Source organism: Megalops cyprinoides, chromosome 9 (assembly GCF_013368585.1).
Source record: "Megalops cyprinoides isolate fMegCyp1 chromosome 9, fMegCyp1.pri, whole genome shotgun sequence".
Lineage (NCBI taxonomy): Eukaryota > Metazoa > Chordata > Actinopteri > Elopiformes > Megalopidae > Megalops > Megalops cyprinoides.
In genome coordinates this window covers 14,789,218-14,808,185 of record NC_050591.1, presented here as the reverse complement: position 1 = coordinate 14,808,185, position 18,968 = coordinate 14,789,218, and the positions used below count along the sequence as shown (strand labels likewise).

Below are 18,968 nucleotides of genomic sequence, written 5' to 3'. Positions count from 1 at the left end.
TCTGTTGAGCTGAACTGATGGTTCCTGTCAGGGTTTGCAGGGAAAGGACCCAGGCGCAGACAATACAGGCAGTTCGAGAAGGTATCCTTTAATGACGGATCCAAACACACAGGCAAAAATGGTAGTGAAAAGAATACTCCAAATCGGTAGCCAAAAAATCCAGAGGAAAAAACCGGTAGCATCAAAAATTGTCAGCCAAAAGAGTAAATCTGGGACAGGCAGAATCAAAAACCAAACGGATCTCAACAGGTAACTAACAAGAGGCGAGAACGACACAGGAACAACAGAGATGATTGGGCAAAGAACAAAGGAAACAGCAGGGTGCACATAGGCAGGGAGATGATGAGGGGGTGAGACACAGGTGTGCAAAACAGGCTACAGGTGATGGGCATGGCTGAGTAACAGGAGGGCGGGGTGGCAGGTGGGACAGGGAAGCACAAGGACCAGAAAACAAAAGACACACCCACACAGACAGACAGGGGGAAACCAAGCAGCTCAGGCTGGAGTGCTGACACTTTAAGCCGAACTGCCTCACTCAGTGTTAGATTAGGCACCTGATCTCGGGCAGGGGGTCAGGGTTTGGTGGTAAGCAGGAGCAAGAGTCACACTTCACTGGATAATTGAAAACGTCTGGGTCCGTCTTCCTACCTTGCGTGCAACATTCTGCCAACATTTGCAGCAATGTATTGTCGCTCACTCATTGGCAAAGGTGCCATTTGAGCCCTGTTGCTTTTTACTGACAGTTCGCAGTATGTTTCACAATGAGTCTTGGTGCTAACAGGTCACATTCCCGAGGTGCTGTGATGCAGTGGTATAGGGATATGCCTATGCCTAGCCCTGACTTCGGTATTTTACCATTAAAAGTGTTTTGTGTACACTGCATTTGCCATGAGTCTTGGTGAAGTTTCACGTGTGTCCATTGAATGTGTTTAATTTGTTGCCAGACACTGTAGATATGCTTACAAATGATGAAAATTGTTCTGGATGTGCCGTGCAACCTGCGAGTAGCTATCAAGCCAGTTTTAAATTTTTGCAGATTCCTGTTTAGTGTCTGGTTTCGTTGGCGGTGAGGTTCTGCCAACAGCCAATGAAAAAATATCCTTTTAGTAATATAATCTGCCAACAAGAAATGGCAGTTTTCTGTCAGCCATTTCCTGTACAGCCATAATACTTTAAAAAAAGAATAGCCATGGAAGGAAAAATTGCAAAAGATTAGAACAGCAAACTCTGGAAATACACTCTGGACTGAAGTGGAAGATATGAGCTTTATCAAGCTATGGGAGGAGCATGATGGTGTACCTATGACCATAAACTGAGGAAGAACTGTGACTGGAAAGAAATAGCCAAGCTGGCCAATACTTAGGGCTTTTTGTGTCCTGGACTTGGTATGCAGGGCTTCATCAGTGACCAGTAGAAGGCACAAAAATGTTGCCAAGTCCAGAGGTGAAATTCCTCGATTTCAAAGCTTTCATGGGTTGTCAGCCAGTAGTACGATCACGACTTTTCAAGATTTGTAACATGTGCAGTAGGCTTTAGCGCATTACGTGTTGAGTGTGTTACTTCTCACCCCTTTGGAAGACGTTGCATTGCATGATCAGCCATCTGGCTGTCTCCGTGTAACACAGAAAACCATAAGAAATACTTCAGCACGTTTAGATGTAAAATTAGACTGAACTTTATTTCAAAACCATATTTCAATAAGACAATGTACAAAAACACTGGGCGGTGGAAGGGAGGGCTCAAGGCACTGGTCAGGATTCAGGTTTTGCATGAGGAACAGCGTTCTTACTTTGTTCTTCCCAATGAGGGGAAAAAAAAACATTCATGCTTGTGTCACACCCTCAGCTCCATGTTTTCAGCTCAAATTCAAATCTCATCCAACTTAATCCGACACTAAAGATCTCAGTTATGCTATTAGCATTGCATTTCCACTGGACTTCATTTTGCTCAAATACAAGTGCAAATACAATATGTCTCTTTTACTTTTTAAATAGGCATCCTCATAAAACTTTTGGTTAACCAAGGTGGCAGTTTTGACATTTCAATTGAAGGGATCAACAACTGTCAATAACCCAGTAATATGCATAAAGACGTAATTAAGTGGGGAGTAAGTACCTCTTAGTTGTGTGATTGTGCATGCAGCTATTGATCTTTGGTTAAGGCTTTGTTATATGCATAATATTTTATAGTCTGCAGTCAGTTTATTCATACACAGTGTGTATTGTGTAAAGTTGGTTGCTTTACAGTGTGGTCAATCTCAAAGTGGTTTTAGACTGTTGCATGTGTGTATGTGTATTTGGTCACTGTATTGATCCAGACTGGGGCCTGGTGAAGTTCTGGATGAATCTGACCCATTCGTTTAAGGTTCGGAACATGTGGAGCTAGTCCAAACTTCAGTGATTGGCCAGGGAAAGGAGGGAGGGGTAGGAGCAGGGCGGGAGGAAAGGGAAGAAGAGGGAAGCGGGATTCAGGGGCTCAGTTGATGATCTGCCTGGGTCGGCCGTACCCTGTCATCCCAGCCTGGGACGCCCCTCTGTTGGATCCCATCTGGAGCCCAATGACGTTCTTCCCCTCCTTCAGCTGGTCGTCAGAGAAATCCCGCCGGTTCTCCTGTGCTTTCCTGAAGAATACACATGGGTTAATACCAATACCACAAGCAAGATACTGTTACATAGCTGCTATTGTACTAATCAGTTTGCATATGACCTGTAGTATATGATGTATGATGTATAACTGATAAGTGATAATTCTTCAGTTTCAGGGTTTTTGAATTTATCTTATTTTAAGTATACTCATAGTTTATACTTAGTCTAGATAATACTTACATTTACAAATAATTATAAATAGACAATACATGACATGATTGCATCACAGACTATAATAAATGTCCAGGGTTAGTGGTTATATTTATGTTACCAGTATAAGCTGCTTGTTATACATAATACAACATATTGCTTATTACTTTATGCTGATCTCACTGCAACAGAGGAAAAGAGCTGTCTGATATTCCAATGGTGGGGCCCCTAGTTCTTTGCTGTTTGACTCGTAAAGAGCAGAACCATTTTAACCATTCTGTTTCTGTTAAATCCCCAAGAATTGGCCATGTAACAGTGGAAACACCACACACTCACTTAAAGAACCAGTTAGGATCGCCACGGTAAGTTCCATCTTCCTTGGTAACTGCAAGACTACCCAGGGCCATGAGGGTCCTCTGCACTGCAGCCATGTCCTTCCCTGTCACCAGACCAAGTGTCAGGCATTTATAAATGGGGCCAATTAAGATATGCACAGTGACTAATAGGTGGTCAAGATAATCCAAACAGGTATTCACCAAGACCCAGACAAAGCACACCCACCCTCCCAGAGGTCCACGGTCTGGAACATGTCAGTCTTGGTGACTCCGTAGCGCTCTGCTGCGTTCAGGAACTGCGACACCTGCTCCATCTGCTTGAAGGCCATGCCCGAGGTCTGGATCTTCTTAATGGGTTTGTCACTGCTGTACAGGCTGTTGATCAGCTCACTCAGGACCTGGGGAAGACAGAAGGGACGGAGAGTCACTGAATGCTTACATATTGAGGGAGAGAAAGCGAGAGATGTAGGTCACAGAGGGATGAACCATGACAACAGTGAAATGGAAATTTATTGCACCTGCATGGTGGTAACAGGAACAGGGATTACAGGAATTATAGAGCTCATATCGTCACTGGATGGGGCGCAAAGAGAGATAAAGCGATACTGACACTAAGGCAAGACTGTGAGACCATTGTATGCACAGCGGAGTGAGCACTGATGACATGTGGGAAAGGGGAGTATTGGAGTGAGCTGTCAGGGCGCACTCACGCAGCCATCCTTGAGCCAGGTCTGGAAGCCCAGCTTGCCCGCCTCAGGCCGGCCCACCCCGGAGCCGCACTGGGCCATGATCCATTCCACTAGCCTCTCCTCCAGATCGGGGTCGTACTTCTTGTCGATCTTGCTCTGCACCTCGCGGCTCAGGCCGTAGGAGGGACCCTTGTTGGCCATACCTGGATTTCCCTGCCGTGGGAGGGGGGTTTGGCAAAAATATAAATCATTAATGAAGGGAAGAGGAGAGAAAGGGGAAAGCTGATTTGTACTTGAAAGATGAAAAGCCTCTGTCCTGTATTGATTGCCTGTGTATAAAACTAGCAGCAGGCATATATGCCAGGAATGTTTGAGAGTTTCAGATTTTCAAGCTTCATAAGCCCTTTATTAGCTAAATAAATCATTCTGTTGCGTGCTTGATTACATTCAGCCATTTTCCAAACTCAAGAAGGTGGAAAGTGATGGTAACCAATACAACCCACTGGACTTCAGTCCTCAGGGATTGAAAAGGAAAGCAAGCTAAGCTCTAAATTATTATTTATGTCAGCAGCACAGAATCAGTCTGTCTCAACAGTCTGCCTCCAAGTTTGACTTTGAAGATTTGCAAGTGGTTGCTCTTGTTACCGTGGTAAACAGGGAGGGGCACTGGCTTTGTCTCTGGCTCCACACACACTTCGGAACAGGCCAGGCTGACTGGTTATAGGCCTTTAATCTGAGTCTGCTGATGTGTGTGTGCATGCACGCATGAGAGCCTGGGACAGTGGTCACCAGCACCAGCATTGTCAGACACTGTTCCCTCTGTCTCTTTATCAGTGCAGTGAGAGATATTCAAACTCCCTTCTGAGGGGGAGAAAAAGGTTCACCCCCTTTTTCCATCGCCCTGGGATGATTGGCTTTCAGATTACTGTAAAGTGTCAGCAAGATGCTGTTCACAGCATTGGTTTCTGTGTATGCAAGATCATGACCATACACATCTTCGAAAGTAAAGTACTCCTTTATATGTGTGTGTGTGTGTGTGTGTGTGTGTATATATATATATATATATATATATATATAGTAACTCAACTTATCCATCTTATCTCATTTAAGTGTTATCTTAATTTGAATAAAATGTATAAAATTCTGATAAATGTTCCGTAAACTGCACTGTTCATCTACTTTGTGGTGTTGCAATGGCTTCATTTCAACTTACCTGAAAGGAACAATATGGATCCATTTTTGCATGCAAGTCCCCCTATCATGTCCATTAAACACTTCCCTCATTTGAATGGTCAACATTCCACTCAGTTTACCCAAGGCAGATCCCTGCCTGACATTTCCACGGAGGGACCTTTTTGTTGCCATCCAAGCCTTTTGGAACAGCTCGTGTGTTTGAAGCGAACAGGCATGCGCGCACATGCGCATGTGCCCACGGGGACAAACTGGACACACAGACATAGATATGCAGCCCTGACGACATGCGTATAAAAATGCGTGTGGTTGTGCAACCGGGTGCACCAGCCCCTGAACGCTGGATCTGCAAAAGAACCCCTGCAAAGACGGCTGGAAGTCTCCAAATGCTCAGCAGTTTCCAGCCTCCCACTCTTTTACAGAATGAGAGCGTTTGCGAGGAGGAGTTGGCCCAAACCGCTGAGCAATGGGAGCTCTATGCTCACGCGCGCACACACACACACACACCACCACCCTTGCCAACCAACAAAATGCGAAGGAAACGCCCGCTCTCTCAGCCATTGCGAAGCGCGCACACACACACACTCGGTGGCACCATCACCTGTGCTGCCATCTTGACGTCAGGACACCACGACTTGCTGGGCCTGGGGGTCAAAGGTCAGAGGTTACATCCCACCCTGGCGTAATCACTCAGTGAAGTCAATACATATCATATGCATTTACGCCCTCTCCTCAGGATCCTCTCCTGCCCTGCCCTACTTGTAGGCTCTGGTCTCATGCAGCATCATCCGATGCAGGTTGCAGTCCAGTGCAGCTGCGCTCTGAGCCCTGCCCCCAGCCTGACTCGCCCACTTGTCTGCTCCGTCCCATTTGTTCAGCGACAGCTGCTTTTCTCCTCTCCTCCTCCCTTCCTCCCTCTCTCTCTCTCTCTCTCCTTTAAACGCCATACTTCCAGTCTCTCGCTCCCTCGCAGACGGGGCCAAAGAGTTTATGAGCATGAGAATGAATGGAGGACGAAGGCAAGCGCCAAGCATAATAGTTTTGATCCATTTTAAGTTTTATGGCTGGAAGCACATTGGGTATGGTTTCAGTTTGAATGCACGTCAGGTCTGCATAGAGAAATCTGACTCAATAAGGCTAACTGTGTTTTGGCAATGTATTCCTGGCTCTGTCTGTAGCATGCTGACCTGGTGCCTCTCGGTATCGGCAAGCCCGCTTTGTCCCAGACCACGGGCGGCTCCACAGCGACCCCTAAACAGCCCATGTCAGCATCCTGTTTTCTTTTGAGATAACAGATGGTGCCACATTTGCTTCTGAACACAGCAGAAGTAACATGCAGGTACGTGCGATTGTGTAGTTGATGCTTTTGGTGGATATGTTCACAAAGTACTCCCTACTGACCTGTACTGATCGCGTTTGCGAAAACAGAACCGTGGCAGCACGGCCCCCTAGCAGCAGGGCTGCTGCCTCTGCCAGACGTCCTTCAGAAATGTCTCTGTTTCAGCGGGGGAAGAATTTCTGCGGACCTCCGCCAGCGTGTTCCCGCAGCGTGGCTTGGCTCGAGCTCCGCGGTCCTAACGCGAACCAGACCAGCGCTGCCATCCAGCGAAAAGTGAGGTATTAACCCGTCGGATCACTGCAACTTTACTTTATGGAGCACTCCCTCAAGGGGAGGACTAAGATTTCTCAGGATAAGGACGTTATCTGTGTCGTGCATCGCGATTAATGGGTAGGCTGTATCACCATGAAGCTGAGGGTTTGTTCCAGTTCATGCCGTGGTGCCAGCAGTACCCTGAAACACATGTGCACACTCAGATAGGACTATCCCTTCTCTGGTCACATGGGACATAGGAACAAAGAGTGGATATGCACCTTTTCCAAATGGATGAAGACACATGCAGATAACCGCATATGCATCCTGTCTCCATTGCTTCTGATGTTTCCAGTGCATGTGACTGTGTTTTGCCTGCACGGCTTTTTTCAGTAGGCTCTGATCATCAGGCAGTCGGGCTTCCTGTTGTTGATTTGATTACACCACATTGGCTGCTGTTGCTGCAGAGCGATGTCCGCCCTGATACACACCATTGTGTTTCTCTCCCTCTCGCTCGCTCTCTCTCTCTCTTTCTGTCTCTCTCTTTCTCACACACACACACACACACATACAGGCACTCTGTTAGATGGATCATCTTGGCCTTGCTACCGCCACGCATGCAGGCAAGCTCAGTCACCATTCAACTGTTGCAGTACTGGAAACACATTGCAACAACTCCCCCTCTCCAAAGTGTCCCTCCGGTGCCCCCCCCCCCCCTCCTCCCATTAGGGCAGGGACTGTTTTACATGCCCCCTCCCCCCGAGGAAAGCTGCCAACCCCTGGGAGCCTCTGCCAAGGAGCCTCTGCCGATCCAATTCTCTCTGTCACAGACGAGCTTCCTGCCAGCGCACAACATTCTCACAACGTTGCTACAATGGCGGAGAAACGCTGGGAGGGGTTTGTGGAGCTTAGCCGTTAATGCAGAATGTGGCTTTCCAGTATTTCAGGGGCACGGTCGCCATCACAGGAAACAAAAGCAAAACGGACCGTTCATAAGGACGGCTTCAGCCCCTTTCGTGTTGGTCTCCGCTCACGCAGCTCGGACAGCTGCTTTGGCAGATCTGCGTTTGCCTGTGGTAATCTGCAGCAGGATGTCTATCTCATGACCGGGGCTATCGTTGCATCCCTACCAGCTGCAGAGGGTAAAGCAGGCATAACACAGCAGCCGCAGCGCTGCCGCGGGGCTCAATCAGCCCCGAGACTATTATGGGTAATTATAAGTCTTGAAGGTTCCTGTGTTGGGTTTGGCAGAGGCCCAGTTTGGTATCTCCTTACAGACACAGTTACAGGTCAGGAGATCCCTCTCCTTCTGTAAACTACAGCATGAGCGTGATGGTGGCAGGGAGGGGTTTTGCTCTGTCTGTTTGCTTTTGTATCTGTTCACCCCTGACCCTGTGGTAAGCCTATTCAAGCCTCCGCCGGGCCATGCTGCTGTCTGCTCTCTGGATAATGTGTGATAGTGTTTTGATGGAGTTAACAGAAACAGGTTATCTTTACAGCAGCTTCATTTTACTATAGCACTGTCCTCTGTATTTGACTAGACTTACTGCAACAATTAATATATTTTACTGCACATTCGTTTCATGAATGGCTATGTCACAAAAAAGAAACAATAACTTGCTTAGAATTACTTTGTAAGACCAGCATTACTTTGTTGGCTGTATGGCAATTTGGTGACTGATGTTTTTAGCCAACTGTAATGTGTCTCTTCTTTCCATGAATTCGCCGCCCACCTCTCCATGGATGCTTATCCACTGTATGTTTCTAAATTTCCCTCCAGCAACTCAATGACTCAGTTCCTGCCAGGCTCACCATAAAACAGCAACAGACTTGAGTGCTGAAAGACAGGATTCCTGATAGTGATGTTATACAGCGGACCATAAATTGTAACTGTGTCAAATGGCGTAATTCTTTCCGCTCTGTGATGTCACTGGATTGGAACTTGGGATTTTTTTAAAATCCATGCTACTGGTCAGTCCAAAGCCACAGGCTGCAAGGTTACAATACCACTGCTCTGGCTACATCTGTCCTAACATTACTGAACGTGCACATACACACACACACACACACACACACACACACACACACACACACACACACACACACACACAGAGTGACATCTGCATACTCACTAAGAAATATTTCCATGGAAGTTGCGCCAAGACAGCTCTATTGTGTAATATTTATAAATGCACAGATACCTGTGATGCCATCATTTTGATGTATCACACATTGAGGGATCATGGTTAGTTGATGACATAGAGAGCACAGAGGAAGTTCTGTCTGCAAATTACTTGGAATGCATTCACACATCACAACTTACATACTCACCCATGTTCAAGTAAAGACTTTGTTTCACACAGAAGCAAACATATACACATACAGATATAAAATCCAAGAGTATCTGCAAGAATTCAAATTCATTCCACTTCACTGAATGTATCTCTGATAGGTGCAGATGTATCTCTCCCTGTGTGTCCTTTGTTTAATCTCTCTGCCTTTTCCCATTTTTCTTTTTTTTCTCTTTCTTTTGTAAAGCATTTTCCTCCTTTTTCACCCCTAACTCTTTTGGATTGGGTAATTGTAAATTAGGCTCCGCAGCAATCCTCCAGGAGTATTTTCAAAGTAAAAGTCCCACAGTGCACCGGGAGGGTAAACGCTGAACCACCTGAGAGATATGTAGGTGCCTGGGGAGCTGTATGGAGCTGAGAGCAACGTGACAAGGGAACCCTGGCTGATGGAACTCACCCTTCCCCAACACAACAAAGCCAATTGTTTTCTGCTGCTACAAATTCCTAATCACTGTTGATTAATGTCCTGGGTCTGAGTGTTACCTCTAGGCCCTTCGCCTTAGCCAAGTGAGCCACTCCTGAGCCCCCCACCCTACCTGTCTCTCTCTCTCCCTCTCTCTCTCCCTGGAGTCTCTAACTGTTCTCATCACATTTTAAGACATTGCAAAAATGAAGCAAACTGTATAAGAAGATCTGTAAATTTTAAATTCAGAATTGTGTATGTTTCTCTTTTTTGTGTGCATTGTGTGTTTGAGGAAAATTACTTTCATGAAAATATGTTATATATTAAACATAAAAGTATTACAAACATAATACATACTATATTGTAAAATATAGTAGCATTCACAAACTATGTATACACTCATGAGAGTAACAGTAGTTGACACGTTTTTAAAGGATAAAATGATTATATTTTGGATTTTTTAAATCATGAAGGTCAGAAGATTGTGGATGTATGTGTATGAGTGTGTCTCTCTGGGTGTGTGTATCTTGCTACTGTCTGTGTAGTGTCTCCCTCTATGTTTGGTGGGGAGGGCGTGTCAGCCATTCAGAATGGACCTCTGTGAGCTGATGAATTCCAATTTAGAGACCATTTATGGCAGTAATTTGCAACTGTGAGCCTAAGTATGCATCATCAATCAGAGCACAAAGAGAGCTTCTGTGTCTGGCACAGTTATTGCTTCCGTCAGACTCTCAGGTTAATATCCAGCAAGTACCATCCCAATCTATTGTTCTAAAAACGTCGCTACAGCGTCAGAGAGAGTGCTATACATTAGCTGGCTACCTGTGACAGTCCTCTGTCTCTAGGCCAATGGGAGTATGTGTGGGAGGGGGGCAGGTTTTGTAGGAGCAGCTGCCTTGCACCACTTACGTCAGAGCTGGTCCCCAGACTGGATGTCTGCCTGACCTGACGCTTACACAGGGGCCAAGACATGAACACACACACACACACACCTTAAATATGTTATCAAGCACAGGGGATATACAATTTTGCACATGCACACAGACATTCAAAGACAGACAAATATAATTATTAGAGAATAATAATAATGTTGAGAGGGACATTACAAGTCGCAAACTACTATCACATGTACACTCCCTGAGACAGACTTGCAGACAAATAAATTAAGTACTGGAAACCATGTAATTGTATACTCAAACACATACAAACAGACACAATAATTAGAGGGACAAGCACACAGATAAAAGATAAAACAAAGGGGCAGGCAAAATCTCTCCCACTCTGTCACACCCTCTGAAACACTGAAGTGAAGAGCTTACTAATGGAAGGACCATCTAACTCTGTAACGTAATGTAAGGCAATGCAATGTAACTCTCAGACAGACAGCTGAACACTGACAGTTTGAGTTACGCACTCAACAGGAGCTCCCAGGTTAAATGGTGTGAGGCACTGACAGAACGAAGGGCATCACAAAGTTTTCCGTCATTCACTTTAGCGCCTCAGAGCCTTATTCCACTCTGAACAGTCCATCCATTTCCCTGACAAAACAGATGAATAAAGACACCACCTTTCACTGAAGACCAGCACTGAAGTAGAACATCTCAGCGGTAAACCTCAACAAGCCAGACTTTCACTGAGCGCTGTGAAGTCCAAAGACAGTTCGTGCAAAACCTGCAAAACTGTAGGGAAAGGAGAGGTATACCTACTTGGTAAAAGGTTGAGAGCGAAGTGTGTTCTCAGCTGGTGCTGCCTCTGGGTGCGCGAATGTGTGTGCGTGTGCGAATGTGTGTGAATGTGTGTTTGTGTACTCTTGTTCTGACAGAGTGTGGAGTCTTCTCTCTAGGACTGCCGGTTTAAAAAGAGCGGACCAACAGAAATGACTTCACCACTCATAGCCTCCTTGGAAAGAGCAAGAGGGAAAGAGAGAGAGAGGGAGAGAGGGACAGAGAGAGAGAGCGGTAAAGGAAACCACAACCTTAAAAGGGCATGGCCTTTTTCCTCTCTCTCCTGCTCTCTCTCTCTTTCCCTGTCCCTCCCTCCACCAATTCATCCTCTCTCTCTCTCCCTTTCTTCTTTTTTTTCCTCCCTGTTTAAAAGCGCCTCCTTATTTGGAAAGGGGATGGGGGAGAGGGAGAAGGCAGCCACAGGGCTCGGTTTGGTCAGCTCGATAAATTCTTTGAATACCTCCGTGTACCACTTCGTCTGCAGGAGAAAGGGAGGGATGGTTAAGGGGGATCAAGAAGGAGAGGATGATGGTATGAGGGAAGAACAGAGGAGGAGGGGGGGTGAATATTATAGACACATCAGAAATGAGGCCCAAGCAGGACAAACTCATTCTGTGGCATGTACATTTCTTGCATCTTTCTTTGTGCAGTGGTCTATTATTTATTTGTGGTTAGAGTAAAGGGAAAGTGTCGAAGCCTGGTACAGTCTTATCATGTAGGCAAAGTCCTTATTCAGATGATGAGAGAGAGGGACAGAGTATTCTTGGGGGAGGAGGAGGTGGGGGAGGAGGAGGAGGAGAAGAGATGAATGAGAGAAGGATGAGGGATTCACTCCAGGAGCAGGACAGGCCTTTTAAGTCCAGGATGGTTTGAGAGGTCTCACTCACAGGCGTGTGTGTGTGTATGTGTGTGTGCGTCTCTATGAGAGAGAGAGCAAGAGAGAGAGAGACTGCATCTGTGTCTGAGTTAGAGATTCCCCTCATATTACCACCAACTCAACTGTGCAATTCCATATTTGTGAAGATTCACTTTTGTCACCTCCCATCCATCCTTGACTCATTTTTCTCTCTACTCCCCCTCCCCCCTCTTCAATTCTAAATTGTTGCTGGTTCTATGTCACTCCATATTAATCACTGTCTGTATTCTCGTATGTCCAATTCTGTGTCTGTTCCAGAGTTACATTTGAATCTGGCATCAAACCACGCCTTCAGGCTAACCCCTGAATCATGCACCTTTCCAAGAAGGGAAGCTGAACAGCAGCCCCCATCCATTCCCTGTACCAAGTGATGTCATTGTTTGACAAACCATGCATTCCAATGTAGAAGGAATGGCAGCACACTATGTCACATTCTGACATGCAAAGGAAAAGTCTGACTACCAATTTTTCATCAGACTTTAGTCAAATGCAAATGTTTGTACCACCCCTGGGACTATTTATATGCCTTTGCCAATCCATAGGTGTGTTCCTATATAATACAGTCATTAAAATGAAAACTGACAGCCTTCTTATGCCATACTATTTACTGAATGAGAAGAGCTGTCTGACAGTTCCTTTTTTAAACTAAAACTTTGTTATGCTGAGGTGAAGATGCAAATTGTTTCAATTGTGGCACCCCCTTCTGGACAACAAGGATTATATGTGCATAAAATGCATAATTACGCAGTAATTCCTTACATACTTACATACTGTTTGTGGGGTGAAATATTATACAAATACCATATTATAAAGCATTTCCTTTGGCATTACATGAATATTATATGCACAAAATCACCAGAACATGAACTTCATCAACCGAATACATTGACATGTTGACATGTTGAGTCTCTGAAGTATGTTTCTTCTCATCTTGGCTGTGTCAACCGATTTGTCAGAAATGCTTGTTTCAGTTTTTAAATCAGTATGTATTTTATCTTAACAAGCAACATGGATTTGTATGTCAATTGAGTTTTTTGCAATATATTTCTGGGAAAAAAAATTGTTGCAAAAAAAGCTTTGTTATATATTTACCTAAACCATATTATGTAATTCACTACTACCTTTCATTTCAGTCCAAGATGGAGGCCTGTCAGTCTGTGGTCTGTTGCCATTCTGTGCAACGTGGTCCATTGTCAGCGCTGGTGTTTGAGAATTAAGCTGAAGTTCAGCATTTGGACCTTAACTCTTTGTCAGTACACTCCCATTGTTAAAGACAAATTACTGGAGATAAACAGAATAATAATGTTAGAAGGACATTAAAAAGTAGCTTTGTTTAAAGGAGGAGAACCCACAAATCTCAATAAATATTAGCCTGTTGCTAAACTTTCTGTTCTTAAAAGTCTTATCAGTAAACTAATCAATGACTTTTGTAAGAAATTTTACAAGATAATTTTTATCAGTTCAAATCATTCTTTCAAACTGTACATTACCACTACAGCTGCAGATGCCCTGATTCTCTTAATCGTGCTATCATTATTTGATATTGGATTGTTTGACAATGCTGTTAGTAGGTTTAAAAACTCCCTCAATAACAAAACTCAATGTGTTCTTATTGATGGTTCATTATCAGATACTTTACAGGTCAACACAAATCTGCCAGTCCCTGCTCCTACAGTGTTTGCTCTTTTTGTTAATAATTTGGATCAAAGAGCTGAAAATAAATCTGTATGCAGATAAGATCATCTACAGTTTGACAGATTTACTGAAAGAGACACAGGGCAAATTTCAAGTACCTTTTAATACAGAAGAGTTGAAACTTTCCCAGATATACTTAATAAATTCAGAAAAAAATTAAACTGAAGGTTCTTATGTTCTCCTGCTGTGCCTGAACTAATATCAGTTCAAAAGATCAAATACCCTTAAAAACCTGAGTATTTAAGGCTATTTGATCTTTTGAATAATCTCTTTTAAATCTCACATTGAACATTTCCGAAAAAGGTAAGAATGAATTTCTTACTCATTTTTATGAATGCTTGACTCTGTGCACCATTAGGATTGGTCACAAACTCTAGGTCTCCTATGTATCGTTATGTTCTGTATGGTAAGATAGACTGGCCCTCATTAACACTCATTTGCACACATTTATATATAATGCAATCTTATGAAAGCTACATTTTCATTTACGTACTTTTGTTTCTCAACGAATCAATGACAACTACAGCTTGCAATCACATGATTTCATATCCTTCGATATTCCAGAATATCAAAGGATATATCCTAGTGACAAGGTGTTGCTGAGGAAATAATATTCCAATACCTGATCAGTGGGCTTCTCATCAGGACTTGCTAATGCTGTGTGCTAGACCCAGGGGTTTGTCTGGCCTTAGCATACAGACCCGGTGGTCTGCTTAATGTCCCCCTGAGTCTACTCTTTGTGCTTACTGTATGTGTAGCATACAGTAACATGTGAAATACAGTGACAGAGATCATGCTTCTGTGCCATTGCCTTAATAGAAAAGTTGTTTAGGACTTTACCAGCAACAAACAGCAATACACCTCCCAAATCTACCCAAACCAGTCACTGGAAAGCCAAAATAGCCAGAAAAATGTTTTATTACAGAGTACTGGTTACACATTTCACTGAAAAACACCAGGATTGCATCACTGATACTTCCCTAATCAATTACTAGCTAAGGTAGCTTTCTGTCCCTACTTTTAAGAACTATCCAATACAGTGATGAGGGCAAAAGTCCAAAAGTTCCAGAAAGTTCTTCTGTTCTTGTCTTTTGAGCTCTGGAAGTGCAAATGCCCCCTTAATCGCGGCTCCCCTACTTATAACCCTAAGCGTCAAAAGCATATTGTCCTACTTTATGGTGCCATAAATCAATGTGAATGACTTGGAATCTTTGGCAGTGACAGAAATGAGGGTAAAAATGTTTAGCAAAAGAAAAAAGATAAACATGTTGCTAACAACAGTTTTTTTTTTTTTTTTAAAAAAAGGTAAGGAAGCATAATACTGAAATATATATATATATACATATGTTATGCCAGGTGTGAACACGGCCTATGAGTCCTTCAAAACACAGATGTCTTGTTCCTTGTCCCACGCTCATTGTTCATCCTACATGGCTCTGATGGCCTCATAGGCACATCCACTTTTATCAGTGTTTGTCAATATTGGTGATTGTCCTGACTTGATAACTTGTCCTCAGCTGGGGAGCACAGGAGGGGGTGGAGTAGCATCCAGTGGTAATCACCACCACCAGGAACTCTATCCAGCAGTCAGGCAGTGAAGATAGCTGTGTATACTTGGCTTGATGTCTCTCTACAGTGAGCAGGGAGGGTCTGGGATAGGCATTGGAAGTAGCACCTGTTATACCGTCCACAACAAGATCAAAGATAAGACAAGACACTTACCTTACAAAGACATAACAAGATTGTTGGCACTGTTGGCAACCTATGAGTAAATGTTTCTCAAAAAATTAACCTTAACTTTTCCTTTTTTGTTTTCTGTACAATGAGACTGTCTTTCATATTCTTAAGGACATTGGATATCGCTCAGTCTGCCCTCATTTGCTGACTCAGGCAGTGAATGGATCTGCTGTAATAAAGGACATGGCCCCCACCAGTTTTTTTAGTTTGTGGCTCCCTCTAGCTTAGGTTCCAATTAATGCAGTTAATGTGTACCTTTGGTGTACACTATCCACCAGAGGATTGTACTGACATCTAAAATAGGGATTTTTTAGGAAGAAGGGTAGAAAGACAATGCAAGTGGAGAGCATAAATGCCAGCACTGTTGTGGTTTACTACAGTTTTTAGGTTTCTGTTTTTCTGTTCTCTGTTTTTATTGGGATGGTAAGTTTGATATCTACCAAGTTACAGGTGGGCAGGGCATACATTATAGGCCTACCTATATAGCACCAAGACATGGAGCATTTCTGGAGTTCCCTGGAGGAATTGCCACATTACCCCTGAGGTCTGACTCGTTCAAAAATGTGTACAAAATATACAGTTTTGATACTGCATATTTATTTCAAAAACATGCCCTCTGCTGCAGAAATTCTTGCCATTTACAAGATTTTCAGAAGTCTGACAGATGAAACATCTGAATTTAATAATACAAGGAGTTATTGCTTTTGTAAATGGGGAGGTGGACACTAAAAATCACAACTGACTACAAAAACAGCCATGCTTATTGTTTAAATCATTAGCTGCATTTTTTAATTATTGACTGATTTTGCTGAACAACCAATAAAGACATAGGGGTAATTCCCAACCATTTGAGGTAAGAGCATAGAATAAATATATGATGTCCTGTCAGTTGTAATTTCCCTTCACTTTATGGTTCAAAATGGGACAGAGGAAATAACATTACCATGGTTGATGTGGGTCAGATAAAAAGTCCTGGGGCAATCACAGCAGTGGGTTGGTGAAGCTGTCAAAGGTGACTGGTGACTGTGGCACAGGAGTGAGCTCTCCCGAGGCCAAGATATTCACATCGTAGCCCTGCCTGCGGAGGGGCACCAGCCTCGGATTCCGCAGCAGGGTGTAGCCCAACCACCACCTACACCTGGCCCTGTGTCTCCACTGTTCAGTCCTGCCCTCTGAGACACAGTGAGAGAGAAAGAGAGAGAGCAAAAGAGAAAGAGCAACAGAGAGGGGGGGGGGCATTTGACATTTAAAACATCTTTATTAAGAAACATGAAGAAAAAAACAGAACACAGAACAGGAAATCAAAAATAAATGAAAAAATGCAAATATCCTAACAAAACAAAACAGCACAGTCAACATTGAACTAGCATACTCATACTAGTGAAACCTGATTGGGAGGCCCTCCATTTAAGGTTTTTAAAGACAGAAAGACTCCAGTGCATGAAGTGAAGTATTGTTGGATGGTATGCAATGTTCAGGGAGTAGCCGGGTATGGTGGCATTGGGGACCACTGACAAGAGAGACTGGGGTACCTGAGTCAGAGGCTACAAACCTGGCACCCCGTCATGGCTGGAGGTTGAGACAGACTTGGCCAAGATGCGACTGAAGGCCAGAACGGTGGGGTTGGTGTGAGTGGAGTCCACCATCAGCACAGACACCCATGCCCAGTACCCTGGCCACACAGAGAGGAGTCAGTAATACTGCAAGTGATGGCCTCACCCACACACTGTTTCTCAGATGGCATGATTTGAGGGGGACACCTCATAGTGCATCCCGGCATCCATCAGTAAAAAGGCAGATTGTGAAACAGAGTTGCGGGCAAAAAAGGACCTTACCTGCATCCAGACGGGATACCACTGACATGGTGGGGTGGTCGATGCGGGCGATGCTAAGGCTGCCCAGGATGAAGCTGGTCAGCAGCCGCATAGCGGACGCCATCGCACCCTCAACGATGTAGAAAAACAAACAGAAGTAACTGATGTTCTCCAGAGCCCGTCTGCACAGGGAAGAGAGGAGACAGAAAGAGGGGAGGAGAGAGGAAAAGGGGGAGGGTGGGAGGGGGAGAGTAAAGTCAAAGAGAGGAGACACAAGGGACGAGAAGAAAGACAAGAGGAAAGGAATGATATAGAAATGGGAGAAGAGAGAACGGGGAGAAAGATAACAGCATAAAACAGCATAAAAATACTCACATTAAGAAAAAAACAAACAAGAGGTGGTCTTTGATGTGCTCACGAAGGTTCTATTTACATGTTGTTTAAGGCAAGGGGCTTCTTTTTGTCCGTGGGCGACAATTTCTCTTGTAGAAAGAACCATTGCGTGATGACCATAAGTAAGTATAACACCAACAAAACAGGTGCAGCGTTGATACTGAGGAAATAAAGAGCATGAAGTAGATTTTAAAAGAAGTTTCCTCAAACACTGAAACAAGACACATTCATTATATTCATTACATATAGTAAAACTACTGCTACCCTCACTCGCATAGCATAACCCACAAAGAACACAGGAAAGAATTCTACTGTCCATGTAGCCTCCATAAATTCATTTGAACCTTTTCAGATACACTGTTGAGTATCTACTGAAAATCGTCATGATAAGTTGCAAATATTTAGCAAGTTGTATTGATTGGTACTTTTGGTACAATTAACTATCAACAGTATTATAACAGTGAAATATTTAAGTAATATAAGCACCACAATAACAAGGGAAAAGCAGATGGATTTACATGATGTCTCTGATGGCTATGCGGAAGAGACCTTGCTTGATGGGCAGGACGATCACAGAGTACACAACAAGGAAGAGCATCACATTCATAACCGCCATGCCTGTGGAGTAAATCCATTCTGCAATGTCACACTTAATCACACTTCACTTAGTTAATCTGTCAATTAACTGATCATTCAATTAATCAACCCATCAACAAACCAGCCAACCAAATAATACAATCCAAATCAGCCACACAGCAAATGAATCTACCCATTAACCAACAAATCAACCGTTAACACAAACAATGAATCAGTCGATCAACTGGTTGTCGAAGAGCTTATATTTATTGCTTTTTCATACTACAGTCCATGAGACCGAATTATGTGTTCTACTTACCTGAAATGAGAAAAGCAATCTGAATTCCAATGTATGTGATGCTTCGTGCCTAGAAAAAAAGGAACAAGCTAAATAAGACTCTAACAATGCATTTTTTTATACACATGTATAGTTTGTATGTTCACTGTGTTTGCTCACCACGGCAACATCTGAGTGAGGTAGTTTAGGAGGCAAGCCTGTCCAATCACCTTTGTAGAGCTTCCTGATCTGAGTTCTGAGGGAGGAAGAGGAAGGAGATGAAGGCCTGAGAGTATATATGTCTAAAATCTAAAATCTTAAGACACATTCCTGGTTTCCTTAAGCAGCCTGTGTAAATGAAATGCTTTTAATTCACCTGTTCAAGTTTCTTTAAGATGTCTTAAGAGGACTTTAATATATTTTCCATTGGGGTAAAATAAATTACACTTAATCCATCTTATTTATAATATATTCAAGAAAT

At 43.6% G+C, this 18,968-nt stretch overlaps 2 protein-coding genes across 3 annotated transcripts; both read right to left on the bottom strand.

Annotated features, from left to right (window-relative positions):
* Window positions 1-1,699: 1,699 nt before the first annotated feature.
* On the bottom strand, window positions 1,700-11,306 carry tagln (transgelin). 2 transcript variants are annotated; one of them, XM_036536366.1, is made up of 5 exons: window positions 11,062-11,306; window positions 3,841-4,032; window positions 3,357-3,528; window positions 3,132-3,234; window positions 1,700-2,620 (listed from the first exon to the last, which is right to left on the bottom strand). In XM_036536366.1, exons 2-5 carry the CDS (start codon window positions 4,018-4,020, stop codon window positions 2,476-2,478), a joined length of 600 nt encoding a protein of 199 aa, XP_036392259.1. In that variant the 5' UTR covers window positions 4,021-4,032; window positions 11,062-11,306; the 3' UTR covers window positions 1,700-2,475. The 2 variants fall into 2 exon arrangements, with proteins under 2 accessions (XP_036392259.1, XP_036392260.1); XM_036536367.1 differs by lacking the exon at window positions 11,062-11,306 and having other exon boundaries at window positions 3,841-4,038.
* A 3,679-nt stretch (window positions 11,307-14,985) lies between these two features.
* LOC118783613 (stimulated by retinoic acid gene 6 protein-like) lies at window positions 14,986-18,740 on the bottom strand. Its single transcript, XM_036537556.1, has 8 exons — window positions 18,668-18,740; window positions 18,530-18,578; window positions 18,153-18,252; window positions 17,675-17,794; window positions 17,263-17,423; window positions 16,980-17,099; window positions 16,371-16,599; window positions 14,986-15,365 (listed from the first exon to the last, which is right to left on the bottom strand). The coding sequence occupies exons 3-7, from the start codon at window positions 18,248-18,250 to the stop codon at window positions 16,409-16,411; spliced, it is 690 nt and encodes a 229-aa protein (XP_036393449.1). The 5' UTR covers window positions 18,251-18,252; window positions 18,530-18,578; window positions 18,668-18,740; the 3' UTR covers window positions 14,986-15,365; window positions 16,371-16,408.
* Between the last annotated feature and the right edge of the window lie 228 nt (window positions 18,741-18,968).

What these genes read in the sequence shown, in the direction of transcription:
- tagln (XM_036536366.1), bottom strand. Translation starts at nt 4,020, where the DNA reads ATGGCCAACAAGGGTCCCTCCTACGGCCTGAGCCGCGAGGTGCAGAGC. An exon ending in CCTGGCTCAAGGATGGCTGC is followed by an intron (nt 3,529 to 3,840) that starts GTGAGTGCGCCC and finishes TGTCTTCCCCAG; the next exon opens with GTCCTGAGTGAGCTGATCAA. An exon ending in GACCGTGGACCTCTGGGAGG is followed by an intron (nt 3,235 to 3,356) that starts GTGGGTGTGCTT and finishes GTCTGGTGACAG; the next exon opens with GGAAGGACATGGCTGCAGTG.
- LOC118783613 (XM_036537556.1), bottom strand. Translation starts at nt 18,250, where the DNA reads ATGGCGGTTATGAATGTGATGCTCTTCCTTGTTGTGTACTCTGTGATC. An exon ending in ATAGCCATCAGAGACATCAT is followed by an intron (nt 17,795 to 18,152) that starts GTAAATCCATCT and finishes TTATTTCCTCAG; the next exon opens with TATCAACGCTGCACCTGTTT. An exon ending in GGTATCCCGTCTGGATGCAG is followed by an intron (nt 17,100 to 17,262) that starts GTAAGGTCCTTT and finishes CTGTGTGGCCAG; the next exon opens with GGTACTGGGCATGGGTGTCT.